The sequence below is a fragment of the Coturnix japonica genome, chromosome 19 (assembly GCF_054131305.1).
Source record: "Coturnix japonica strain WE chromosome 19, WE-NBRP24, whole genome shotgun sequence".
In the NCBI taxonomy this organism is placed as follows: Eukaryota; Metazoa; Chordata; class Aves; order Galliformes; family Phasianidae; genus Coturnix; species Coturnix japonica.
The window spans coordinates 7,475,136-7,502,553 of record NC_140681.1 but is presented as its reverse complement, the minus strand read 5'-3'; the positions used below and the strand labels follow the sequence as shown (position 1 = coordinate 7,502,553).

At 41.8% G+C, this 27,418-nt stretch overlaps 1 protein-coding gene and 1 long non-coding RNA gene across 4 annotated transcripts in view; one reads left to right on the top strand and one right to left on the bottom strand.

Moving 5' to 3' along the window:
• The first annotated feature begins 225 nt into the window (after positions 1 to 225).
• PREX1 (phosphatidylinositol-3,4,5-trisphosphate dependent Rac exchange factor 1) overlaps positions 226 to 27,418 on the top strand; it is a 135,148-nt gene continuing 107,955 nt past the window's right edge. For 2 of the 3 annotated variants that reach the window (XM_085520325.1, XM_085520324.1), the window contains exon 1: positions 226 to 623. In XM_085520325.1, coding sequence (XP_085376451.1) covers positions 459 to 623 — 165 coding nt within the window. In that variant the 5' untranslated portion in view covers positions 226 to 458. The remainder of the gene's footprint in view (positions 624 to 27,418) is intronic. The other variant, XM_085520326.1, reaches the window with a different exon arrangement.
• The window catches only part of LOC146757842 (uncharacterized), a 249,532-nt gene continuing 225,607 nt past the window's right edge, over positions 3,494 to 27,418 (bottom strand). Inside the window, exon 6 of the long non-coding RNA XR_014935960.1 lies at positions 3,494 to 4,953. This is a non-coding gene — a long non-coding RNA (uncharacterized LOC146757842). The remainder of the gene's footprint in view (positions 4,954 to 27,418) is intronic.

The window sequence follows — 27,418 nt, the reverse complement described above, 5'->3', positions numbered from 1 at the left end:
GGACTCTATCTGTGTGTGTGTGGGTAGTGCGTGGTTTGTGTTGCGGTGCAGCTCAGCCCGGCTGTAAGACCATCCCGCCCACAGACCGACCCCCACTCACTCTTTCCCCTCAGCCGCCCCCCGCCACCAGCCCGGCCGGGCCTCCAGAGGGGGAGGGCTCCGCTGCCTTCGCCCGCCCCGTCCCGCCCTCCTCGCCCGCCTCCCACTCCCCTTCGCTCCCCCCTCCGCCGGGGCTTCCCTTCCTTTCCTCATTCAGCTCCGCTTCCATCGCTGTGCCGCTACCTCGGCATGTCCCGCAGCCGGGCTCCCTTCGGCGGGCGGCCCCAGTAGCGCCTCCGGCCGCGGGCGGGGCGGGGCCGAGGGGCCGGCGGGGGGTGCCGTCGCTCGGGCACCGCTCGGCCATGGGGGGCTCCTGAGGCGGCCGAGGAGTGAGTGCAGCGGGAAAGCGGAACGCCACCATGGAGGCTCCGCCGCCTCCTGCTACGGCCGGCGCCCCCAGCGCCTCGGAGCCCGCGGGCTGCCCCAAGGACGCGGACCGGCAGCTGCGCCTCCGCCTCTGCGTCCTCAACGAGATCCTCAGCACCGAGCGGGACTACGTGGGGACCCTCCACTTCCTGCAGTCGGTGAGCGGCGGGGCGGGCGGGGGGAGCCCCCTTTGGGGACGGGGGCGGGCGGCGCGGCCTCTCCGAGGGAGGTTCGGGCGCTGAGAGCGGGTCCCGGCGGCGGAGAACAACTTGTGGGAAGTGCCCACGGCCGGGCCCGCTCCGAGCGGGGGGATTCTGTTGTTCTCGAGAGAAGGAGGGCGGGGGATGCCCGCACCGGGGGCAGAGGCACAGCGGTGACAGGGAGCGATCCGAGGATGATGCTTCTTTTCGGAGCGCCGCGTCCCTTTTGTTGTTGTAGTTGCTGCGAAGTTGCTCGACTCTTTGTTAAAAGCTCCAAACCTCGTTGCCTGTTGTTTGTAAATAAACGTTAGATATGTATACTGCTGTAGTGGTAAACGTAAACATGGGATCGGGCAGGGTGTGTCTGTGCATGTGGAGGCAATTACAACGCCTTCCGAACGGGCTGGTTCAGAAGTAAACCTCCATCTGGATGTTTTCTTCTTCCTATATAGATATGAAATTCATCAGCATACCATCACAGTCCTGCAGATAACTCTGAAAGCCTGCAGTAAAAGTTGCTAGATAACAGATACGCCTTGAAAAGAAAAGAACAAACTATTTGATCTCGCAGAGATCGGCAATGAAAGCGAGGGAAGTCTGTGCAGAGATTTCCATAAGATTGGTCAGGGCAGCAATTCGTTGTGGTGTTTTGCTAGATAAGTGCTAAACCCTGATTCCTTTTAACTGGCTGCAACGACTCTTTCTGAGTCGTCTTTCTGGCCGTGTTTTTGTTTGTTTGTTGTTTAAACCCTATTTGTCTTCAGTGTTTTTCAGAATCACCCAAGTGGCAAACTGTCTAGAATAAAAAACAAACGGAAAGGAAGTGGTTGCTTTAAAAACAGCCTCTACTTAAAGCCTCCTTTTCTCTCTCAAGTAGTCGAACACAAAGTCTGTAATTTCAGAAAGCTTCCAATTAAAGTGTCAGTTGGCTTCATGTGAAATGAGGATTCTGTCTCGCTGTAAGGAGACTCTAAAAAAAGCTGTGAGTTGTGAAATGCCCCGTGCTATAGACTAAATAAAATAACAATAATAATAATAAAAACTCAGAAAACTCCTCTGTCCTAAGTACTGAATTTGAGATTTTGTCAACTACAGGCTGGAACGCAGACACAAGCCACGTGTGTTTTCAGCTTCTGTTCCAACAGCTATAAGCAGTCGCAGTATTCATAAATGGGATTTATGTTGATTAAAAATAGAACATCAGAACCAAACAAATCCCTAAATGAAAAAGTATTTATTGATATTTATCAGTGTGGCAGTTTTCATGAGAGCAGTAGTGAGTAATACACCTTAGGTGGTGGCAGGAGATCTGTGCTCTCAGGATGGTGTGCATGCAGCAGGGCTTGGCTGCACTATTATCTCCAGGCGTTGATTCTGATAGTGTTGCTTTACTCCCCCATAGTGTTTCTGTTTCAGTATTTATGTTTGAATAAAGCACTGAGGGATGGGTTCTTTCCTATCTTGAGGCCTTGGTTTAGAGGAGCATTCACACACAGGGTTAACTTTAAGTGTGTGTTGAAAGTTCCTGTGCTCTCCTAAATAACAAGAAGTTTCTTCAATCATTGACCTACTTCTTATAGGCTGAAACTCTATACAGCCGCATTCAGACAACTGAATGGTATCGACACCATGGAAAAGAGAATGAAGACCCACTGCATTTTGTAGAGGTAAAAAGAGCAGTAGTGGGAAGAAATTCTTAAAAATAAAATTTGGAGTGAGAAATATTTCCTGCACAGATGTGTGAAAGGCCTTAACTTAGAGTTTTCTGACAGGGTACCACAACGTGCTCTGCCCTGCCTCCCACAGCTGGCAAAGGACATGGCATGCAATGAATAGCGTCATCTATATAGTCACTGGAGTTACAGGGCTAAAGTTTTGCCATAGCAGAAGTAGTACTGTAGCTCTGGGATTCTGTATTCTCAAATCTACTTTAACCTCACAAATTAAACTCACTTCATTCCCATTAGTTGTTTGTTTGGGTTTTTTTGCCTGAGTGTTCTGATGTTACTGCATAGGATCTGCAGCTCCTGCCCCATAGATCTCTTTCTTACTATCTCATGTTCTGTGTGAGTAGCACATACCCAGTGCAAAATAAGTGTAAACTATTTCACTTTCTGGGGTACGATACCTAGTTAATTCTCTAATGTGGTTATGCAATTTTGTGGGTGTTTTGCTTTGTTTTTTAATAGTATGAACTGTACTGAAATTGATTATTTTTCCAAAAGTTGTGGGAACAATTTTTTTGGCAGCGGTGGAGAAAAGCCTGCAGTTCCTCTGTGTGGGCAGCTGCAGTTCCCAGATCTTACAGAAAGCAGTTCCTGTTGAACCCAGATAAAACCTGAGGGGTACAGGTTCCTTTGCTTGAGAAAACCTGATCATTGTGATAAATAGCAGAAGGCTAAATCTCACATCTTTCAATTGTCAGAGTAAGTTTTCCTTAAGTAGGATGGGACAGTTGTGCCTTAGAATAGGTGAGGGAGTTTGTTCTCCTTGTTAAATATTTGCTATTGAAGCTTCAATTCTCATTAAGTATTCTCAATAAACAATGCTTTAAAAAGCAAACAACTACATTCTATGGGTTTATTCACAGAAGCTTCCATGTGTTCCCTAGTAATGCAAAAGAATCCTCTAAGTATTTGGTGCTATGCATTTGCAAATAAATCAAAACAACTAAGAGTAGTTTTGTCCTTTTTAGAAGACCATGTTAAGAGAAAGGTTTCCTTTTTCTTTTTGCATGCTTACAAGTCTTTCTTCCCTAAGCTACAAAGGAGGTAGGTTCCCTGTGAACACACAGGGACTCAAACTTTCATTTATTTACTTTCTGTAGAAGATAATGGTCTTTATTTTTGCTTCCATGGATTTGTCATGTGGGTATTGGGGAAGTTACAGAATAGGAGGTAGTGCCCTTTTCTCACCATAAAAACACCATGAAAAATATTTTGCTGTTGGCTTTTGAACTTAGAAGTAAAAAGATTAGTAACACCAGTCCAGATGTTTACCTATTTAAATAAAAGCAACAGTTGCTAGGATCTATTACCCCATATGTCTAGTAATTATCACAAGAAGAACTGTACCTGGAACGCTAACTTACATGTCTCACATAACTACAGCTAAATAAGGTTATTCAATCTGTTAGGTTTAATGCATTCAGCTCCTTTTCAATCTGCACATTGCTTGTAAAACTTTTTCACTGACTTTTGGACACAAGAAGGCAGTCCTGGTCAGTTTTGTTCCCATTCAGTTTCTATTACTCCTGTGAGAAGTCGCTTTGCAATATTATGTTTCAGAAATGTGGAGACAATGAAATGCAGTAGCTGTTTGCTGTGTTTTGTTTCAGATATTACAAGATGAGGTGATCAGTTCTGAGGGATTTAGCTATTTTTTAAACAGAGTCTTGGTTTCGTATTAAAGGTTAGCGTGGTACAGGTATGATACTCATCTGCATCATGTGATTTTCATAGTTCCAGTTTTTGTAGTCTAAGCCCCAAGGTGATGCACTGTCATACTGAGAAAAGGCAAATGGTTTTCTACCAACCCACAGCTTGTGATCTGACGTTGCTACAAATATGCACATGCTTTACTGTGTCCTGTCTTATCTGCCACTTTGTTAGGCAGGTATGATGCTGCAGAAGAAATGTGAGTCTTGGTATTAATAGATAATACTGTAGTTATGCAGGTATGTTGCTAACTTGATTTAAAATGTCCTTATAAAGGCCCATCACACAGAGAGGTTTTTTAAAGCAGCAAGAACTACAGGGAATGGATGCAAACATCCTGCTGCCAACGTCATTAGGGACTACTGATCAAATGAGAAACAAAGTAGAAAATTGTCTAAAGCTAAAGGAACTCGACTAAAAGTTCCTGATGGAGTAAGATAAACTTCAAAGAGATAAAGGCAAATAGTTCTGTTGTAAGTCTCTGAGATCATAAACCATAAGGATTTCAGATCTCCAGACTTCAAGATTCAATTAATCCTTTGCCTCCTTGAAGCCTCTTTGAAGTCACTGCGATTCACGCAGATATGTTTACATCTTGTGTATCATCTTGTAAATATTTCTTCTTTTCTGTGGCAAAACTAAAATAAGTGATGATTTTGTTTAACTGACCAGTCTGATAGATGTTAAAGTGTCCGCTGGTGACATCACTTTACTAGCATGAAGAGGTTGATGTGATGGTGGAGTCTTTGGGTGCTGAGGTGTAATGTTGGCACACTGTGGCCTTCAAGCTTACCTTTCATCTGGGAATTTGTTCTTCCCCATGTTGTACAAGGAAAGGAGCTGCAAAATTCCTTGAAGGGGGGAAAAAAAAAAAAGGTTTTGATTGGTTTTGAATGCTGTACAATCATTCTACAGAACTGTGGTCAAATCTCTGATACTGGCATCACAATGATTAGAGACCATTTAGAAATGCTTCACACACACTCATTGTCCATCGCTCTATTAGGACAGATTGGATAGTGGGTACACTATAGCTACGTGTCAGTATTTAAAAGCTTGGTATAGCAGCTTGTAGGTGTAATCATATTAATTGCAAGTGAAAGCATAGTAACTGTAACTATCTATCACACTAGATTGCAGTGTGTTTTGTTGCATGCACTTTGTTTTTTCTTTCTGCAGTCCTTTAATGTCATTGTATTCTTGGTTCTAACTGCATATGCATCTCCCACTGCTTTGCCAGGTAATTGCAAGTATATGAAGCCAAAATGTGCTCTGCCTCATATACAAATATGGCTCTTTCATTTCTCTGAGGACAAACCACCAACTAATATCAGAATGACAGAATGTACTTCGCAATTGAGCAATCGCTGTGTTTGATGGAGGCATGAAAACAGTCTGAAAGTTGAGCTGTCCTTATCAGATGGGTATCAAGTTGGATAACTAATTGCACCAGGATTATTTTTAGTTTGGAATATTTTTGGCGTTTATTTTTATATGAAGATTGGAAGTCTTCTTCCATCTTATCTATTGTGTAAATGTTTCGTTAGGACATGTGCCATCAGATAAATTAACCCACATCCTACAGACTCAAAATATTTGTTATGCTCCCTTTTCTTGCTCGCTTTGTAATTGTAATTGATCTCGTGTCTCTGGATTTTGCACTCCACCCATCTTGAAATATGATAAGCATCACTTTTTCATATTTCACAATCTTGTTTGCATCCGAGATTAGGGTGCTGATGCTCAGAGCAGCAAACACACCATTCGTCTCATCTGTAAGGTGTGGCTTCCTGTTCTGCCCCTGTTCTCTGCACATTTCACCCTCAGGAGACGCAGATACACTCTGGTTCTAAGGTGAACTGTGTGATTGGGTGATGATGTTCCTCTGCTAAGAGACAACTAAAAGAGTAGCTGCGGAGAAGAAGGAGTTGTTTGAAAGAGATCTTAATTAACTTTGCTGCTTGGATGTTTTAATTACTCAGATATGCTTACCTATAGCCAATTGTTATGGTTGCCTATGATCGAGGTTTTCTGCTGTTAGGCCTTAACAGCAAGAGATGTTTCTCTTTAAGGCCTAGTTCCTGAGTCTCGCAAATTGAGGAAGATGACAGCTTTAAATTTAAAGTGCAAGTCTGCATCCCTTGTGATTGTAGAGTGTGAAGAACATCAGCAAACCATAAATGCTCATTAGTTATTCGGTGCTCATGTTATGACTCAAATTGGGCTAGTAACTTTTAGTAGAAGTTTTCTTTTTCAGGTAGTGTGCAAAATTAGCTACTAAAGGCTGAGATGTGAGCAGATGAAAAAGTTCTTCTGCTCCGGGTACAAAGAGAATGTGAAGAAAACAGTCTGTAGGAAGTGAAACAGAAGTGAAAAGCAGAAAAGCAAAACAAAGCAAAGCAAACTCTGAAAATATTTATTCATCCTTAGGCTCAGAGAGAAGGAAGTTTCATCTGGTGAAGCTCCAGGGATACCAGTGATGTTGTCAGTTTTTTGCAGCAGAGGTTGTTGCTCATAATATTCTGCTCTAAATTAAGAGTTTTATTGTGGAGGGAAGGAGTATGTAATGAAGCACTGCACTTTTCCTTTACTGTGATGAAGAGATTTTTTTCCCCCCGTGCATTTTGCAAGTTTCCCTTGTATCCTATGGCAGTCATCTTTCATGCCATTAGTATTCCTATTTCTACATATTTTGAAGATAGGGATCTGTATAGCTTTTACTTTCCTGAAATGCCAGCAAATGATAAGCTCTTCCCCTTTATCACACCTTTTTCAGTGAAGGTTCACAAACCAAGGTGTTAGGTGTGCAGCAGATTTGTTTATATGAAAGATGTTATTTTCACACTTCTGTGTAACATCAACAACAAGAAAATACCTGTAAATTCCCTGAGTAGTTTCACCACTTTGCTGACACACAGGTGAGAACTGAACCTTTCTCTTTGTTTCCTGTAGCTTGGTGTTCATCTGACCCTTGTTATCCTTTATCTCTCTACGCTGGTCTTGTTACATCCTTCAGAATGCAGTGTTTGACCTGACTACATCTTTCTCTCCTCCCAACTGCAGAGATGCCATCAATCAGCCCTTCTGCCATTTGTCCCTCCCTCTCGCATTGGGGTGCCAGTTGTTGTCTGAACATGTGCCGGGATCTCTGGGGGAAGGGAGAGAGTGGCTGCCCTGTGCTTTCAGAACTCACTTGTAAAAGCAGTCTGGGAGCTGAGTTTGTGTATGTGAAGGACAGAGATGCTGGGCTTCAGTAGAAAAGAGCACATGGGTTGAAAAGTGAAACAGGAATCACGGATAGCCAAAAGGATTTGAGTAAATTAGTCTACATGTAGCTGAATGCATGGCTGACTTTCAGTTTTTGGCTGATTTTTGCAGGAGGCAGATGGATACCCATTAAGGGAGCTCGTTTATTTCATTTATCCCTAAGCATAGGGGATGGTTTGTCCTGATTCTTAGGTATGCTTACTTTTAGAAACATTACATTCTGTAACATCTCATCTTTGTGGTTTTTTTTCAGCGAGCACAGAGGTGGTTTCTTTGTCTTTTCATCAATCTCTCAATTATTTCATGGCTATTATCATGTTTGTTTCAGTCTAGATTTAATTGTCAGACTTTCAAAGTCTTTTCCCACAAACTGTTTAATTTTACCTCAGATAATTTCTCTTCTGTTTGGATTCTTTACTAATCCACATATTCCTCAAAATCTAGTGCTCAAAACACAGGTACAAGACACAAATCTGTAGCTGTGCTGAGTTCTTATATTTTCTACTGGAGTATTATTACCACTCAGAAGCATTAAGGAAAGTTTGCCTCAATTTGTACTTGTTATCTGAGAACACCTTGATCATACCAGTGACAGCAGCCAGGTGTCTGCAGGAGCATCTTGATATTTTGATTTAGATACTTCAGGGATGTATTTTGGAAAGACAACGCTGTTACCTTCCTTATGGGGAAGAGAGTGATGATGTCCTGAAGCCTGTTTCCCTCTGCTCAGATCCTGGCCTTCCCAGAGGCTTCCTACTCTGGTATCTGAAGTCTGAAAAAAGAGCAACCCCCGAGTGCTCTGTCTGCCTGCAGGTATCCAGATGAGTCCAGGACAGATGAAGCTGTCAACAAATTACTTGTTTCTGTTGCATGCTTATTGTTTCTTTAAGGCATTTGCAAGAAAATATTAGGGAGTATATGAGCATTTCCTTACTTCCAGATGCAAAATCACTTTTCTCTCTTTTCTGTTTTCTTTCTCTCTCTATTTTTTTTTTTCTTTCTTTCCAGCTTCAAATTGGATCCTCGACCTGCAATGAGAGTTTTCTTGATAAAGGTCTTGCAGTGCTGTAGTGGGTTTTAAGACATAAATTGCTGTGTACACTTTGATTTAGGTGATGCTTGAAATCTCCGTGCAGTGGCAGTCTACACTGGTGGCTGACAGAGAGCACTGCTGACCCACAGCTGCAAAACAGATCCTTCATTACCTGCAAAGACTACCATTATTCTTATTCCGTTATTATTTGCATTAAGATGGGATTTAGTGACAAAGCCTTGCAGAAATCTAGTTTGGATTGGTCCTCTTGGACCTTGTTGGACCAGGTCTCTCCAGTGGCAGAGGCTTTCAAATCTTCTACACTTAATCTTCTTGCTTGAAGCTCTTGAAATTAGGAAATGGAAAGAAATCTTGTGAACTTCTCTACTTTGTGACAATGTTTTATTTGCAAGTAGCAATTGTCATGCTTACAGAAATCTGTCTTCTGCAATGAATCTTTAAAATTGGTCTCAGTGTTTGTCACTCCCAGTTTTTTGATGTGATGGCAAGTTTCCTTTGGAGGAGTCTTTCAGCCAGATTCGTTTGTTTTCTGCTTTAGATGACATTGTGAAAGAATGCATAGTTCATTCACAGTTAATGCTCTTGTTTATTCCTATCCTCTTGGTATTGTGATGGGACTCTTAATTCAAATTTACAGAGCAGTATTTCCATTAAATGCCCTGAATTGACAGATGATTTCTTGATTAATGCAATCAGTAAAGTGGTACTGTTTCAGAGTGCATGAAGGCTGTTTGAATTAAGGACATAAACAGTGGGGGTTGTACTTGTGGCACAGGATGGCTGCTGTTTCTTCCTCTGGGGTGACTTTGATTCATTCCCCCTCCTTTCCTCTTCTTTTCATTTCTGTCTCAATATTTTACATCGTGTTTTCAACTTGTGTCGAAGCAACCAGTCCTGCTTTTCCAAAGGATGGAATGGAAACACCATTATCTTATCTATTTGGAAGAGCTCCCATTTTGCAGTGGGAATGACTGCAGCATTCTCAGCCTTTAACAGCTAAAGGCAAAAAACCAAACCAATGAAACAACAACAACAAACCCCTTCCCCCTCCCCCCCCCAAACTTGTGCAACAATGTCATTTTTCAGTCAGCTACCAAGTCTTCATTGTGGTACAATGAGATTCATGCAGAGCTATCTCATACAGAGCCTGAATGCAACCTTTTTACTTTCACGCTGAATCTAATTGAGTTTTGGGATGGGAATTACACCTAGAGTCTGTGTAAGACTTGAAGAAGATTTTGGACTTAAATGTTGTTGTAGATGAAAACTATTGCTTGATTGTTGAACCTAGCCAAGCCTGATTCTGCACAGATAGTTGAGTCAAGCTGCATTGGACATCCAGATCTTTAGTAAACCTGAGCTGGGACAGACCCTCAGGGTGGATGTCTGAAGTAAAATGTCTAGTTCCCCTCTTTGCCCTTCTATTGAAGCCACTCATCTGAAGAGGCCTCAGCTCCCTTTGAACGGTGTGTCTCAAGACTAGGGTAAAAGAAAACAGTTTTGTGGGGAGAAAACAGTTCCTTCCCTCTTCCTAATGAGCCCTCCTCCTCGGAAGAATAACCGATTGCTTACACAGCTGATAGCCATATGTCAAGCCACAAGATAGTAATTGCCCAAAACTGAATGGATGCTCTGATAGAACCCTGCAAACATAATGACAGAAAGGCAGATATTGGCCATTCCTGGCAAGCTGATGCCGATGTGCTGCTGGCACAAAGACCTGCCACAAACCGGACAGCAGTGCCACTCCCAATGGTTCTGACATCGTAGGCACTTTAATGTGCCTACATTGCTGGGTTGCAGAGAGGGTGATAGATTTCTATGCCTTGATTATCTAAAGATTAGGGGATTACTTGAATGATGGGACAATAGATCTGAGTTCAAAGAAATTTTATGTTCCTTTATGGGTATTGGACCAATTGTGTTGTTATTGCCATTGCCATCACTATTTCATAAAAGAATATCAGCCATACAAACAACACGGGGCTGCAACCCAGCTGACATCTTGTGATTCATTTGAGTAAGTTTTCTGAACGCTTCATTCCAACTCTCATTTTTCACTTCTGGTTTTGTCTGTGGTCAGTTGTGTCAGCAGGTTAATTTGTTGATTTCCAAACACTTTAGCTTTTAGTTTTTTTAGTCATTAAAAACATTCAGATATTGGCTATCATTTAGTTGGCTCAGTAATATTTTAAGTTAAAAATAATATTTTTTATAAAAAGAGCGAGCAGTCTAGTAGGCATGTTACTGATTATATGTTCCCCATGGATTCATTAGTTATATAGTTGCCAGTCCTTAAGAGCTACAGCCAACCTTTTCAGGGCTCCTTTGAGTATGTATTGGGAAGTACTTGTCTGCCTGTTTTGGGTGTGAAACTTGATGTGACTGGTCTGGGACTTGCTCATATCAGGCTGCAGATTTAGTTGTGATGTTGCTGCCAGTGATACCAAGCACATGTCCTTTCTGATGCATGGGCTATCACTGATTGCTGGAAGGTCACACTGCTCACACCTCCCTTGAGAGGGCCACTTGTGAAGAAACAAGCCAGCACAGCCCTTTACAGCTGCTGCCCCGACTGCTGAGATTGCCACCAAGAAGCAGTGCCTGTCTTTGTGGTGTGAACAACTTATTAAGAAGCAGCTTTGAACTTGTGAGATCCATTTTACACCGGAACTGCTGGATGGCTGTCAGATGTTAACCACTTCTGTACTTGATGAAGTGGGCTTAAATTTAATTATAAAATAATTTCTTTTTTAAAGTGTAATGGCATCATCCTCATCTCCTTATACATTTGCTTATCTACAGAAAATCACTTAAGTGATAACACTTCTGCTGTCTTGGAAGTTTCGTCTGCTCCTGTTCCTGTCATCCTGGTGTGACTAACTTGGAACAACCCATCATAGGATTCATGAGGGAAATATGTGTCAAGAAAGAGAAATCGTTAAAGACTTAATTCAGGGAATATTTTGGAGGCTGAGGAAACTGACGATGAGAAGAGTTCCCTGATATTCAAAGTGTGGTGTGTAACTGGCAGAGGGCCTTGGTTTGGGGACAGATGCCTGATAAGAATTTGCATTTTAGTGAGTTCTTATCTCAGATAGGTGGGCGGACTTTAGCTACACAGCAAAGTCTGGTCTCAAGGGACTTTCTGTCTAATCTGACAGCTGCTTTCAATTCATCACCTTGCAGGGAGCCATTTGCTACTAACCTCATCTCTAGATGGCTAAGGAAACCCCTTTCATTTTGTTTGAAGGGGCAGTAACAGAAGGCTGTAAAACTTCTGATCTGGTGAAATGTTTTGGACCCTGAAACCTGATTCTTAGGCAGAATCTGGGTTGTTGTGGGAACAATGGAGAAGCCTGACATGGATATATATCAGTGGGCTGTGGACTATTTCATATGTAGGTCACAGCGGGGGAAGATATGGAGGCACAACTTTATCTTGTTGTTAGAACTGATTGGTGGTTAATGCCTTGCATTGTTAAGCAAGAGACTTAGACTACAGATGTAGTAAACAAAAGTAGTGCCAGGCTTCATCCTGTGGCCCTGAGGCCAGCTGTGTGTGTCTGGTGTGGTCCTGTCTGACTGAGTCCTGTTCTTTTCAAAGTAGGATGGCTGCATTCAGAGTGCCCGCTGAGAGCAGTCCCTGCCCATCCCAATGCTGGCACTGTGCCTGGGAATTGTTTGGGAGAGCATGAGTGGTGGGCCCACAGGGTGCCAGGCACTTCTCTAACATTCTTCTAACAGTACTCCAAGGCTCAGGCTGGGATTCCAGCACTGTTAGCTTTAGGATAGATGTAGCCTGAGCTCCTACCCTAGTCTGTGGCACAGTACTGGGGTAGAACAGTGGTGCCTGTGGCAAGTGCTCTGTTGTTACATGGAAGTTCTAGTTGCTAGGCCAGAAGTGTTGGAAATCCATTCCGCCAGCCTTCCTTAGCTAGTTTCTGTCAGTACTGACTGCTGCTGTCATAGCTTGATGTCTTTTGTTTTCTTGGTCTGTGGAGGAGTGAACAGAAGAAATGTGGCCTGAATGGGCGAGGGCTGCTCAAGGGCAGTGCAAAGGGGAAGCAGACAACAATTAGCTAATTCTGAGTGTCATTACTGACAGTCGTGAGCTGAGACTGAAAGCACATTGGTCCTTCACATAGAGTACTGCTTGCTCATTTCTGTGTTAGTTAGTTCCCTTTTTATTGTGGAAAATGGGAGGATTCAACTGATAGTCACTGGACATTTGCATATTAGTTTTATTGCCTCCTGTCTGTCTGGATGCTGGTGGTTCTGTCTCTGTCCTTCTCTGTCCTCTGGTGGCACTGTGCTCAGAAATCAGCTCAGATAGGAAGCAGTTGTTTGTGAGGAGAGAATGTTGACACGACAGAAAAAAAGGAAGAACAGCAGGGGAAGATTTCCAAAGAGAGCTGTAGAAGCTCCTTAGCTCTAAGCAGTCAGATCTTAGAGGCACCACCCCTCACTGGGAAGAGAAGTAATAAGTATTGGAAAGAAACTTGTTCCCAGAGTTTTGTTACTTTGTCATCTGTTAAAGCATGGTGTGTGCCAGTATCGCTGCTGCAAACCAGTGTCTCCTCTTTGTGTTGTCACAAATGTTTTGTTCACATGTGTGAAGGAAAAGTTCTGATAACTTGTTGGTAAGCAAATAAGATTTGGGGGCTGTTTGAGCCAAAGGTCTATAAAATTTCTTTGATAGAAATAGTTGAAAGGTGAGATTTTCTGGTTATGTTTCTTATAGAAGATGAATGTACCATTAAATGGTGCAAGGTACACAAAATCCAGAGTATTTGGTGTTGTGGTATTTTTTTGTTTGCTGGATTTTTACTGAGCCAGGCTTCCATCTTTACTGTGTCTGAATTTCTAGTATTTTGTATCCAGACTTCTGGCCTTCACATTGCACCCAGATTCTTGGTTTACTATTATCTTGTTTTGCAGTGGATTGCAAAGCCTTTGCCCAAGGACAGGTAATCTTACTATGCAGTTGTTTTTTTGTTCTCTTCTGTGCATTCCTCCTTCTCTGTTCAGCACTTAAAAGCAGTATTTGCCAGAGTAAGTACATTTCTGAATTAGAGAGCAGGAGGAAAAGCATTTAGAAACAAAAATGAACCAATACAATTAGTATGTAGTGAATCCTTTTGAACTAAATGCTACTGAAAGGAGTATTGGTTCTGAATGAATGGAAGAAGTCAAAATGGACAGCAGTACTTCTGGTATTCGAGCAGTTCAACACAGACACATTACATGACTTCATAGTCCTTCAGTATTTGCCAACCATGAAGTTTCAATTAATAAATTAACTCTGGGCAGTTCCAGTTACTATAAATTAAAAACTGTGTACAGTTTTTCTTACTACTTTATTTTCTGGTTTTGGTTGGGTTTGTGTTTTTTTGTATGGTTGCCAAAAGAGGCAAGACATTATTATTTACTCAATCAGCAAAACATTCCCTGAAGAAACATGTTTTTGTCTCTTATTTGACTATTAATCCCCTTTTGCCTTAAATATTTGGTGTACTCTTCTGCATCTCAATTGTAACATGGGGAACAGGTCAAGCTGGTGAAACTCCAGCTAGTAGATGGATTTGTTGAAGTGTGTTGGGAATTTTCTCTAGTTACACTGAGTAGCAGAGGAAAATGAAAGAAGAAAGAATAGTCTAGGACAATATTCTGTGTTATATTATGTCTGGCAGAGCATCTTTTGAGGATTCTGCTGTCTCTGCATGCTTCTTCCTGCAGGATATTGTAGTCAGGAAGAGCTGAGGAAGCCCAGCCTGTTCCAGCAGGTGCACCTTGCAGTATCAGCCTTTTGTGCATAGAATGTAAATGTCACCAACAGCAAGGCACATCTGGAAACTTCACCCTGACCTGTTTCCTTCATTTGAAAACAGCTAAATATGCATCTTGACATAAAACAAAGCTAAAAAGAACAGCCAGGCCTTTGACTGATTTTGTCCATTATACTGTAGATATGGCATATATGTACGTATATAACATAGGAAATCCTTCTGCACAGTAGAGGCGAATGTATCTTTCTTGAGCAGTTGCACAAGAAAAGCCACAATATTTGGAAAGTAAAGCATGAATCAAAGTTTTACAGCACAAAACCAGAGGAACTGAAATTTGCAATCAGCAAGCAAGAATTAAAAGTGCAGAGGCAGCAGTTGCTGTGTCCAGGTGGTGCATGTTTGGAGGCAAGGCTGCATGACATAAGTTCTCTTTTAATGTGGTTCTGGGTGAGCCGCTGGGGCAGCATGGTATCAAAAAACAGCTTAATCCAGTGGAAATCAAAGTTTCAGGCTGTTTTTTCTCTAGCTTTAAAGAAGAAAATTTTGCTTTGAAGTGCATTAAGAATACAAATACTGGTCTGTGTTAATGCAACTCTTCTTCGGCTGTATTCCCTCAAAGTAGAAAACTTGGATTTAGCAGATGGAGAAACTGAGGCACAGAAAGACAAAATGTATGGTCCAAAGGTTGCAGGGGAAGTAAATTAGAGAGCCAGCAGCAGAATATCCTGCCTTCATTCCTTACCTCCATTAGGAAAAGACCCAGAGCAATAGATATCATGGAAGTTCTGCGTCATCCTGGTGGGAAAAGTGCAGCAAGAGTTTTAATTCTTTAATTCCATCTTCTGGCAACAAACTGACATATCCTTGGCAGTTAGAGCTCAATGAATTGGTGGTCTTGGCTTGGTTCCAGGGGGACTGTTAGGTGTAACCAGAAGCAGTATTGACAGTCTCTATTCACAGACCAAAAATCAATGAGTATAGATGGGAACATCAATAATTTTCCAGTTCTGGGAATACCAGTGCTAGATGCAAGAGGCTATGCTAGGAGAGTTTTCCTGGTGTAGCCCTCTAATGCAATCACAAAGTGTTGAACATAAGCCTCAGCTCTTCAGGAACTGCCCGTCAGCAGCTTCCCATCGCTCTCAGTGAGTAATAAAAATGTAAATAAAGAAGCTACTTTTATGTCTTAGAATTACTCAGTGCCAGTTGTCTGAACAGTTGTGCTTATTCTAGAATCTCAACAAGTGCAAGTGCAAACACTCAGACATCTGGTTGTTTCACGCTTGCCTAGTCTGCTTGTGTGTGTTAGCTGCTCATCTCAATGCTATGCAAAACTACTTTATTAAGCAGTTGGTGCAAGTCTGAGCTCTGTAATCAAGCCTATATTGAGCACAAAGGGTGTAAATGACAGAAGTGAAGTGAAAATGTCAGTGGTTTGAATGTACTGCTTATACTGTCCTTATGTTCACTGTGAAAGGGCAGCCTGTTCCGGGGAAGTACAACTGAGGCCAAACTGTATCTGAGGGGAGATTTGGAAAAAGTTGAGTTATGACTGCTGCTATATAGAACACTTCACTCATGTGGCTTCCTTGTTCTTCTTGATTTTGGCAGGGGGCTGGAACTTTGGAGATACCATAGAAAGGAAGCTTCTTCTCATGCAGTTTTTAGCTCCGGGGTTTAGACTTTAAAATAAGAATCAAGTTAGTTGTTGAATCCTGAAACTCACTGCACAAATGCATGTTTGGATGCAGGAGGGTATATTTGGGGCCTCTGCACAGTTCTGTTCTTACAAGGCTTCAGCTGCCTCCTTTTAGTTGGTTTTGAAAATTTATCTTCAGTCAATGCTCTTGTTGGGTGTTGTCCTAATTCTCCTTATTTTTGCAAAGACTTTTGTTCACCAGAGACCACTGCTCCCTGGTTCAAACTAACACAATGCCAAAGGGAAAAGAGTAGTGTTATGCATCTCTGTATATCAAGATACTTTTAAGCCTTTTGAATAATATATCAATGAGTTTTTGAGACTTTTGATTATGAGAAGGAATAGAGATACCCCTTTTCCTTAATGTTGGAGTGCACAAGTGGTGCTGTTGCATGGCCCCAAGGAGATGGATAAACAAAGGGCCACTGGGGCACAGCAGAACATCAAATTAATATTGTGGATGCTTTAGGATGGTAATTTTAGAATTTCCTGGTCATTGCAACCAATTGGAAATGCCAGGATATGCAATATACCATTATCCTGGAATCCCTATTTTACATTATTATTTTACAGTACAGTAGACTGAAGCAGAACAAACTGTTAAACCATCCATTTCACACTCTCTTGCACTGCTTGGGACTTTGACTTACATTTGTGAGCACGTTTGTATGGGGGTGACTGTGACAGTTACCACTGTGGCCTATTCCATGAGTTCCCATGGTATGAATGAATGTCCAAGATTTCTGTCTGCAGTTTTTATAGTCTACAGGTCGATGTATAAATTCAGGCTTAAATGCTTAGTTGTAGGAGATAGTGCTTTAGCAACAGATGCACATTCTGTGCAACCTTGTCTAAGACAGGTGTAACCTTCAAGAGAAATAGGAGCAGAATAGAGGACAAAAATTACGTCAGCCATCTCATTTAAAATGGCTTGTAAATGTGAGTCACAGCCCTTATCCTAAGTGTGTATTAATTAGCATTTTATGGATATCACTAGAGTCATCTTCTGAGGTGCTGAGAATTAAAAATTGTCTATTTTCCAGAAATACTCTGGATATAGTACAACTTAGGAATGGGGTGGAGAAGATATGCAGCGTCTCTGAAACACAACACTTGCCAGCTCTTGTGCTGGAGACCTGGGCTGGTGCTGTGTACCCCTGGCTGGCTCAGTGCCATGTAGACATTGCTTTTGTTTGGACTCTGAGAGTAGTGGCTATGAGGGCAGAAGAGCTCAAGCACGGTGTTGCTTTATGGTTACTTGTGTATAGACTAAGCTGGAGTGCCTCCTCCAGTGCTGTGCTGATGACCTGACTCATCTACAATGAACCTCTGGCCATAAGAATAGAGCTTGCTTTCTGGAAGAAGTACTAAATACGGATGATGTCTGAGTGACAGTTTCAAAGGAGGAAGAGAAATGTGCTGTCTTAATCTGCTTCTGTTTTCTAGGCTTATGGGTTTTTGTTTGCTGTGTAAGCAAGTTCCAGCTAAGCTGGTGTAATTGGTCTTTGTGCTTCTTGGTGGGGTGATTCTGTTTGTAGCAGCAAGAGAGAAGGAAGGGATGATATTTATCAATTCCAGATTAATTTCCAATGTTAAGTTCTGATATGCAATGAAATCCTGCAGCGTTTTCTCTCCCCACAATTCTTTTCAGTCAGCACCGAAGGATGTTCTACATGAGATGTTCAGTGTTGGGCATGCCACTATTTCATGCCCAATGAAGAAGTTCTTATTGGTTTTAGGCATAATGTAGTTCAGGTTCTGTCTGTGATAGAAATATAGGTGATGGTTTTTATGAGACAGAACTATATAAAAGTTTTTCAGCTCAGAGACTATCAAGTAGAAAAGCTTTAATGGGTCCTGAACTTGAGTGATGTAAGGAAGGTACTTACCCAGGAAATTGCCCAGAATGAGTAAAAAATGAGGCTTAGTAAGAGTACGTAAGTGTCTTTTTGGCAGTAAACTGCTTCTAGGTTGAAGCAGTTTCAATTTTAACATCACAAAATAATCATTTGCTTTCTGTTTCTAGAGCTTATGTTAGAATAGTTCCTCCTACACCATATATATTCTTTCTCCAATTATTAACATGGTATACCTTCTAGACCATGATAACATTCTGGGATTTGTGCTTGTTGGTAATGAATTCCTGGCTATTACTGATGCAAATGGAATCTTGATGAGTTTACATAGCAGTCATATCTCCAAGTGCATAACGCACTGATGTGTGGTACCAACTGTTAAAGCATGCATGAGCTGGAAATCTTTATAGAGTCTGCAGCGCATTACGGAGGATATTCATGTGAAAAGAGAGTGATACTAAATATTAGATGATGCTGCTCATCTTCAGTAGCTCATTGGTCCCAATAGAGCCAAGAGTAGGCACAGAAAGGCACAGGCACACCCAGGACAGCAGGAAGAAGAAATTATTGAGGACAGAAGAAAGGCTGTGTAATCCAATCAGCAGACTCCAGGAACTGAGATATACTGTTTTTTATAAAAGCAAAAGAAGTGCTGTTAGCATGGGAAAAAAAAACCTGACATGTAATCTGTCTTGCTTATTTCTTTATATCCTTTCCTGTATGCAAACCAAAGTTGTATACAATAGCATGGCCCGTATGAATTTCCCTGTTTGGATTTGCCACCTAGAATGTACTGCTTGGACACTGTACTTTGGCAGATGCAGTCTTGGCTCTGCTGCTTAAAAAATGAGCATGATGATCATAGCATTTGCAGAATAAACAGCTGAATACCATCATCTGTTTTTTGTTTATCTGCACTTGTGGCAGACACAATCATCATATACAAGGACAGGGAAGGCTGTGGGAGACAGTGCAGATGCAGGAAACATCAGGTAATCAGCTATGAAAACCTGAAAAGTTTTTTTGCTTAACTCAATGCTTCACTTTTAAACGTTTAACATTGCTGTTAAGCATCAGGCACAAGTACTGAATTTTCATACTTGTACAGCTAAAACACAAAGAATTCCCAAATTCTTAATTCAACTATTGAAGTTCTCTGATGAACAGGGTGATGTCTCCTTTTGTGTCCTAGCTTCACAAATTGCTGTGATCCAGCAGAGAAAAACAGGAATGTTCCTAAGCATAAACTTGAATGAATTTGAACTGGTCAGACAGAAAAATGGAAGTTCAACAGGGCATACTGAGTCTTCAAAGTGTATAAAAGAAAAAGTGTTTCTCAGGTGAAGGTAGTATAACCTTTAGTGCATCTGTTTGTTGATAGCAGTGATGAAATACAGGTTAAAGAAATGAGGATGTAGTTTCTAGAAGTCATGCTAGTGACAAAGCAAGTCATGCTAGCAAAATAGATAGAAAGGGAATGTTGTTAAGCATCCAAAACTAATTACTGAGAATGAACTAGGCAGACTGCAGATGGAAGTGTAATAGATACTGTGCTCCTGATTTGGGGTAGGGTTAGGGTGGCATTTTGATCTCTTCCTCCCTTCTTTGATTTTTAAACAGTGTAGAGGAATAGGTCAAATGCAGTTATTACTTTTAGGCAGCTTCACTTTCTGACTATTCTACCTTACTGTGCATATTCATAACCCTTACCATTTGTTTTCATGGGAAGTTGTGGAGGCTCTTTAATCCACCTGCAGGAACATTTGGGGTCTTTAGCCCCACAGGCCTCTTCCGTGCCTTGAGCTAAGCTGCTTGATGAGCACAGGAGTAGCTCTCACATATTTGCTGAGCAGTGGTAACCAATTGGCAGAGGTTCTGTTCTCTCCTGCCTGATTTAGTTTTGTTCCTTGCTTGTTTGTTCCAAACCTACCATTTCAGGCTGCTTCCAGCACAGTTCTTTGAAAGCAGAGGGGGCTTGTGTTACCAGAGATTTGCAAATAGCGTCCAGTTAAGTGGTGTTCCTTCTGTTCAGTAGTTAGATCATTTGAGATCGTGTTTTGTTCTCACAGCACTGAAAGGTTAGCTTAGTGGCTGCTTGCGTTTAGCTACCAAGGCACCTAAGAGAGAAAATTATTTGTGCTTATAGCAGCTTTCATCACACTTAGTCATTCCAAGGTAGACTATGCAAGCACCTTGCAAGCATTCTCATTTAAAACATGCAAAGAGCCCTGAAAATATGTGGAAAGAGGTGTTGAGTCAAGTGCTGACAGCAGAATCTCCATCTCTGGTTGTTTGATTCCTGATATGTTCATGGAAATGGAATGTTTTTGTAAATAAGCAAAATCATTGAATTCCATTAAGGAATTTTCTCTTTAAACTGGCACAATGTGCAAATTTCTGGGTAGTCACTTAGATGAAAAGAGTAACAGCATGTTGTGTTTGCCTGAAATCTCAGAGTTATAAATCACTGGACCACTTTCAATTGAACCTTCAAAACCTTGTTTTAAATCTTTCTAGGGGATCTAGATGTTGTGGCTTTCTCTGCATATTTGTCTCTGTTCTCTGCTCAGAGGAGCACCGTAACAGGATGGAGGTTTGCTGTGTGACCAAGATAATTTTGCCCACTGTTCATAAGTTACAATTTGGCTTCAGAACATGGCTAGCCTCACCTTCTTCCAGTGTTGTTGGCATCCATCTGTCTCATTTCCAGTCATCTTTGTCCTGGCTGGTTCCATTTTGCTGTGAAGTGGCTTCCTTGCACCACTTCCTTAGTGGTACAGCTGTGTTTTTTGTTCCTGTAGACAGCATTTTCCCCTTAGCGCTCTTGCCTCTCAGCCTGATATTCCCACACTTTATAAATACAGTTGCAGTGGTGCCGTAAGTTGTCCCTCCTTATTTATGGATAGAGTTGCAAATTTGATCCAGATGGTGCTGTTTTCTAAAGTCTGCTTCTGAAATCTGTTTGCAGGATAAGATCTGCTTAAGCATATGCCCCATCAGCTGCTTTTAGGAGATCTCCTTTCAGGACTCCCAGTGATTTTTCTGTACCCAAGTTGTGATTCCTCACTTGCCTTGAGTCAGTGGGACTGCATCCTTTTTGTTTGCTACAGCAGCCCAGGCAGACTCTAAAAGCTGCTTAGATTTAATTGTTATTTTGACATTATTTCCAAGAGACTTTGTGCTCTTTGAGCTTAATGAGAACAAAATATTATTTTATGATACATAGTAAAATGACAATTAATTATGCCATTAGTAATAATTACCAGCTTTGTACCAAAAGATGTTTGACAGTAGCTCTGACTAGAATAAGGAATATAATTTCTCAGAATGCATCGCAGGATGACAGCCACATTTACTGGCAGCTGTGTGTTCATGCTGCTCAAGCCCACTCTCAGTTTGCATGTTGTCCTTCTTGTGGACTTTATTTCATATCATTCATGTTTCCTCTTCTCCTTCTTTCTCTCTTTATGTGATTATATTCCTTTGTTGTGAAAGCTGAAAGAATATTGCCTGTGGGTTGGGCCAGAGCAAGTTTTGTTGGGTATGTGAATCATCACAGAAGGCCTTGAGGAGGTTTGTTTTACAAGGTTGAATCTGTGGAGAGCAGAATAAAAAAGCACAGCTGTACAGCAGAGGTCTGTTATGGAGTCAGGTGAAGCCTGAGCTTCAGTCAGACTCACTTCAGCTTGTGGAAAGAATGTATGAGAATCTGTCAGAAGCAAGTTTGCTTCTTTGTGAGCGTAACACCAGTTTTAACAGAGAGCTTACATTGGCTGACCATTCCAAATGCTGTCAGATGATAGTTAGGAATCCTTCCTAATCCTTGAGCCTACAGTGACGTATCCTCTGATGTTTAGCAGAAACAAGAGTCTAGAGTTTCAGATGCAGGAAGCTGGTCTGGCCATTCTGGTCTTACAGAGGTCAAAAGAAATTTTGTTACTTGTGGGCTGTAAGTTTTGCAAGCAGGTTCTCTTCCTGCCTTTGCAGTGGATCCGTAGATGGATTAAAACAGGCAACTTGCAGCAGGCAAGAGTACTTGCTTCTGTCAAACAGGACATTAACTGTTATACAGAGTGGTTATGAAGAGTACTTAATTATTAACTGTAATATACTTTTATATCTTTGGAAGCCCTGCAGGAGGATGAGTTGTAGCATTAGTGTTACGATTTTTATGAGTCTGAGGTGCAGTGAACAAGGATCATCCTATGCAGAATGACAGTGAGAAAGAGCAGTACAATGGTAAAATCCATGTATACCATGAAGTTGCCTTTTTTGTGTGTTCCTAGGTGAATCAATTTCTGCATAAAACCAAGTCTTTGTAGCTGAGGGAAGAGCTTGAAAACGTGACATGGAAGAAAGGTGAAATTATGGCAAACATGTGGCACAATTAACTAATCAGATCAGTAGATTTGTCAGGTTTCACTAGACATTAGTTATTGTTTGACGATGGCATTTACTTTTGGCACCAGATTTTCTCCATTTGATGTAGCAAGTAAAATGTGTCAAGTCCATCATGTGCTCAGGGTCCTGTCACGCTGACACCTGTTGCAGTGTTTAGTTCCTCTCTCTCCTTTTCTTTTTTTCTTTAACACCACAGACTTACGTTAAAGCAGCCTCATGCACTGAGAGTTGCATCACTGCATCCATCGTTCAGATCTCAATGAGGCACCAGGTGTGCATTGTTCATCTTATTTCTTCTTACCCTCTTCAGTGACTCCAATACGTTCAACATATACATGCAGGGAATGTGTTTGTCACCCTTCTATTTGCTTCTCCATAGCTCTCTATTTAAAAAGTTGCAGCTTATATATTTTCCTTTGAAACTTACCATGCAGCGCAAAGCCTGTCTCACCTTTGCAGAGGTTTAGTGATCACCGATGCGCTGTTCAGGTGCACAAACATAAACCACTCTGCACACATGCTCAGCGTGAAGAGCAACAGGGTTTTGATGTACCCTGCCATGGCCTTTGCTGTGGACAGGGAATTCCTAGGGAAGCCTGAGAGCTCTTTTGAGAGCTGATGTGGGTGCCCAGGAGCTCTGCCTTCCCTTCTCTGCACATCATCTGAATGGTGTGAATTTGATTTATAGGGTAAGACAGAAAGAAATGTAGGTTGGGAAAGTGAATGGGAAAAGCAAAACTGGCGAAGAGAGAGGGGGTGGGGAGAAATAGCCAAGTGAAAGGGAAACGGGGAGAGACAGACAAGACAGAGAAAGAACTGTTTCCCCTTTTATGAGGAAAAGAAGCCTTCAAATCAAGATGACTTAGTTCAGCTGTGCAGGCCTCTTAATACCCATGAACTTGCAATTAAATGCGGAAGTGGCAGACAAGAGACAAGCTAAAAGAAGATATTGTTAAATACTCAGCATTGGATACAGGGGGAAACACAGAGAAAGGACAGAGCCCAAGCCATGAATAAGCACTCAGTTTCCTGGGCTTTTGCTACTGGTGGGAGAGGTGCTGGAGGCCTCAGCCATTCAGAAACACTGCAGTGGCAGAGGGCCTTTGTCCTTCTCCCCTGGACACTGCCACAAAGAGAGGTTTTATTCAATTTCATCGTGCTGAGTCCACAGGCCCCTTTCTGCTGAACTGAGGGTGTCTTCCCCAGGCCAGACTCTCAGAGAGCTTTGCACTGAGGCTCTGTGAATCTCGATTGTTGTTTGGTTTGGAAGTGCATTGTTTGCTGCTTGAATTTTTCTTGATGTTTTGCCTAGATTAACCTCAATTGGTTCCTGTTCTGATTTGAAAAATAAAACGTTGTCAGTCAGCTTTTCCTGGATTGTTTTAAAGTACTGAGATACCCAAAAGGAATTGGAGCTGTTGTGTTGTGGACTGAACAGGAAGTTCTCATGTCTTTGTTTTCTTTAGAGTTACAGGGTAAAATCTCACCTTCCCTCCTGATGACAGCTTGCACATAACTCTGAATTTTTCAAGTAGCATCTGCAGGCTGGTAATCTCTACTTATTCCTGCAAAGCTATTTTACCCATTGCTTCTATCCTCAAAACGAACTTTTGCAGTTGAAAGATCAGTAAAAGCTTGTGAAGCATTTTGGGATTCTTTACACTAGAAGATGCTGTGGTTGTGTGAGGGGCCTGGGAGCCAGCCTTAGAGGGGAGCTTTGGGGACACCCCAGAATGCTCTGTGACTATGGAGCAGATAGGGTAAGTACAAGATTTAACACAGTTTTAATGCAAATATGTGCTAAAGGATGTGGTCTGATCCATTCGTCTGACTACAGACAACAAAGGCCTATTTGTAGCTTTGCTGTTATATGGATGTGCAGTTTCCATCATTTCATTTATCAGCAGCTGTAATTTGCAGTACAACTGTAACTGCACCACTGGGAGCCTAATCTTGATGTGCTTCTATCCAGAACTTGTCCACATACACAAGTCAAATTTAAGAAATGATGCCAGTAGGAGGAATATGTGTTGCTTCACTGAGGAAGACAGCGGTCACAGGAATCTGCTGTTCCTCTTTATTTCCTGTAAGTCACTGGGTGGTCGGATGCATTTTGTGCATAGTGCTAAGCCTGTTATGTCTCTAAATTGAACACTCTGAGGTGGACTGAAATCCACGACTCGTGTTTATAAGAATTTTGATTGCATTCAGTAGTCATTAGTGAATGGGAGAACCTAATTTATATTTATTTACTTATTTGAAGTCCGGTGTGGTGAACTGTGACCACCGCGTTCAGGTGTAAGAGGCCACGTTCTAGGATCTTGCAAGTAGAAGCAAGTGATTTGCAACTTCGAAGATTTTCTGTCCTATGAAAGAGAAAGAGACAGGACAAAGCTGCCACATTTGCCCCACTGAAAGTGTACATTTTGGGGAGCATCAAAACTTATTTCTTGAATCTGTGGTAAGCATCTGAGATGCTCATGTATTAAATATGTTTCTGCAAACTAGGTTTTTGGGTTTTTTATTACTCTAAGGACTGAAGCTCTACTCAGATTATACCACATGATTTAATCTGAAGTGTGTCTATTATTAATAGCGACTAAGATGTGCCCCAGCCTGTAGAGAATGAAAGTAGGTCATTCAGACTCCTCCACAGCATTGCGACTCCACACCAGTTTGCTTGAGCACATGAAGAGGTTCTGAGGGAAGCCCTTGAATGGGGTGATTCTTTTGATAGCCTTTATGACTGGTGCTCTTGACAACATTCTGCCACTTTCTTTTTACTCGGTTCTTCTCCAGAGGTTGTGTATGTGTTTTGTTTTTGTTGTTGTTGTTCATTTGAAATTAGTTAGAAGGGTTTTTTTTATATCTTTCACTCGTAGAGGGCTGGATTGAAGAGGCTGACCTATGTTGATGCTGCAGTGGAAGGGACAATGAGCAATTTGTCCTGCTATCATTTTGCAGGGAGGAGATTCAATAAGCTGCTGCAGAGCTAGTAGTTCTTTTTGTTATTGCGGTGCTGTGTGGATTAGGCATTGTTATAAAGGAGACATTTGGCTGCCTGATACCACCTGTCTGCAAATTGTCTCTGTGAGGTAAATGTTAAATAACTCTGTTGCGTTTATAACTTCTCCACTGGGTAAACTTGCTTTGGGTAACATACTGCACTGCCCACAATCAAGTATAGATTCCTATACATTCCAGACATCTGGTAGAACCAGAACTGGATTTGATTCTGTGCCCAGCACACTTTGCCTCCCACATAATGCCTTCTCTCAGTGCCAGAGGTTCACCCAGAGGTTTTAGCGGGCATGACAGAAAATGTACTGAATAAACCATGAAGTAATTGGATGTCTGGGGATGACATGCAGTCTCAAGCATAAATACCCCGAACTGTTAAGTGTTTACTAATGAGAGATCACTACAGTTTGCTGTCCGTCCCTAATTTGATGACTTGCCACCACCACCACCTAACATTGGCAGCTGTTCCCAGTGAGCAGAAGAGAATCCTGGTTTATGATTTTGAAATAGTACTTTTCAAATTCTCTCAGCCGTAAATGAAAGTTTGTTTGTTTATTTTTAAAGCAGAAAGCAATCTGCACTAATGGTAGGGTATATCCCAGAACCACATTTTGTGTAAGTAGAAGAGTGAATTTCTGCTACAGTCTTAGCAGAGCATTACTTTCTGCTTCATCACTTCATTTTTATGGGCTTCTTAAATATGTACACTGAAGTCTTGTCAAAGGTGGAAATGATGTACAGACAAAAGTGGGTAGGCTAGGTTGAAACAGTTCTACTGACCTGAGTCTGCTAGGAAGCTTTGACAAGTGAGACCTGGGGACTTTGGACCATCCCATCTCTGTAACACTTCCAAGTGCTCTTTCACAATGAAGCTGCTGTGTCTGAATATGTGAGAGGGAGTAATCTGAATATGCACAGCAGAAGGGCAAGTCTTGTTGGAACAGCAGCAGAAGGGAATAGTGGAAGTAGAGGAGGAGCCAAGGAGGATGATCTGTGAGCCTGCTAGAATTCCTTTTCTTCAGAGACATATGGTCTGTTGGGTAAGGATGCAGTTTGTGCCAGTCAAGTGTGCAGTGCAGTAGTCAGGAATGCAGGCTGCTCTTTAAAACAGCTTTGTGCATCCTACCATGTATTCTCTCTCTCTCTCATCCTGAGGCGTTCAACCTTGCACAGATTAGCTTCAGTGCCATCCTAGCAGAGCTTCATCGGCTGAGGGCAGGATTCAACCACAAACAGTTCAGGTTTTGCACTGGGCAAGCAACAGAAGACAAACTTTTTTTTTTCTTTCTGTATTCATTTTTGTTTGTTTGTTTTTGACTGGAGAAGCCCAATAAATTCATAATATTTCAGGTCTGCAAAATAATTGGGTTGGTCATCAGAGACAGGATGTGTCTTAAGGACACACTGTCAGTATACAATTACTGCTTGTAACGAACACTGCAAAACTTGGAGGGAATAAGATAAAGCAGCCGCGCAAACTTGAACTGTTCATGTCTCCCAAACTTCTGTTTGTGGTTAGGGAAAGCATCGTTGGGAATTTGACTCAAAGTAGTTCATCTCTCCCATCTTTTAGCTCTCAGTACTCCTGGCTAATACGATGACTTGGCTCTTCTGCAAAGATTACTGTCTAAGCAAAGAAGTGTCTGTTTATAATTTTTATTTCTTTCCTCTCTGTTTTCAAGCATATGGAAAAAATGTGGAATAAACAATCTTGAATAAATTTGCTTTCCACTGTCATCTCCATGATTTAATCACAAACTACAGGGGCTGCATTGTGCTTTGCAGGCATGAACGTTTTGTCTCTTGAGACCTCTCAGGCTGCTGCATGAGTTGTATTTGCTGCCTGAAACAAATCCCTGGAAAGGATTATTGCCCTGTGGCAGGCAGCCATTTGAGTGTTTCTTGAAATGCCCAATTCCAGTTGCTGGTTGTACTTCTGTTACTGTGACTTTGCTGTGTGCATGGGAGGGAATGGCTATTATTTGCTGAAGAGCAGCTTTCAAGCAGTTGCCATGATGAACAGCACAGCTTTTATTAAAGACAGACTGTAGCTGGCTGACATGACAATCCCAGAGGCAGTGAGCAAGAGCACCAAGATCTTCCTAATCTTTGTGCAGGGCCCAGGAAGAGCCCATTCCCCTAAGTACCGGGGACTGACAGTACTATCTCAAAGTACCTGATGGGAATAGCATGAATGAAGCTGCTGGCTCACTGTGGAAAGGAGCTTTT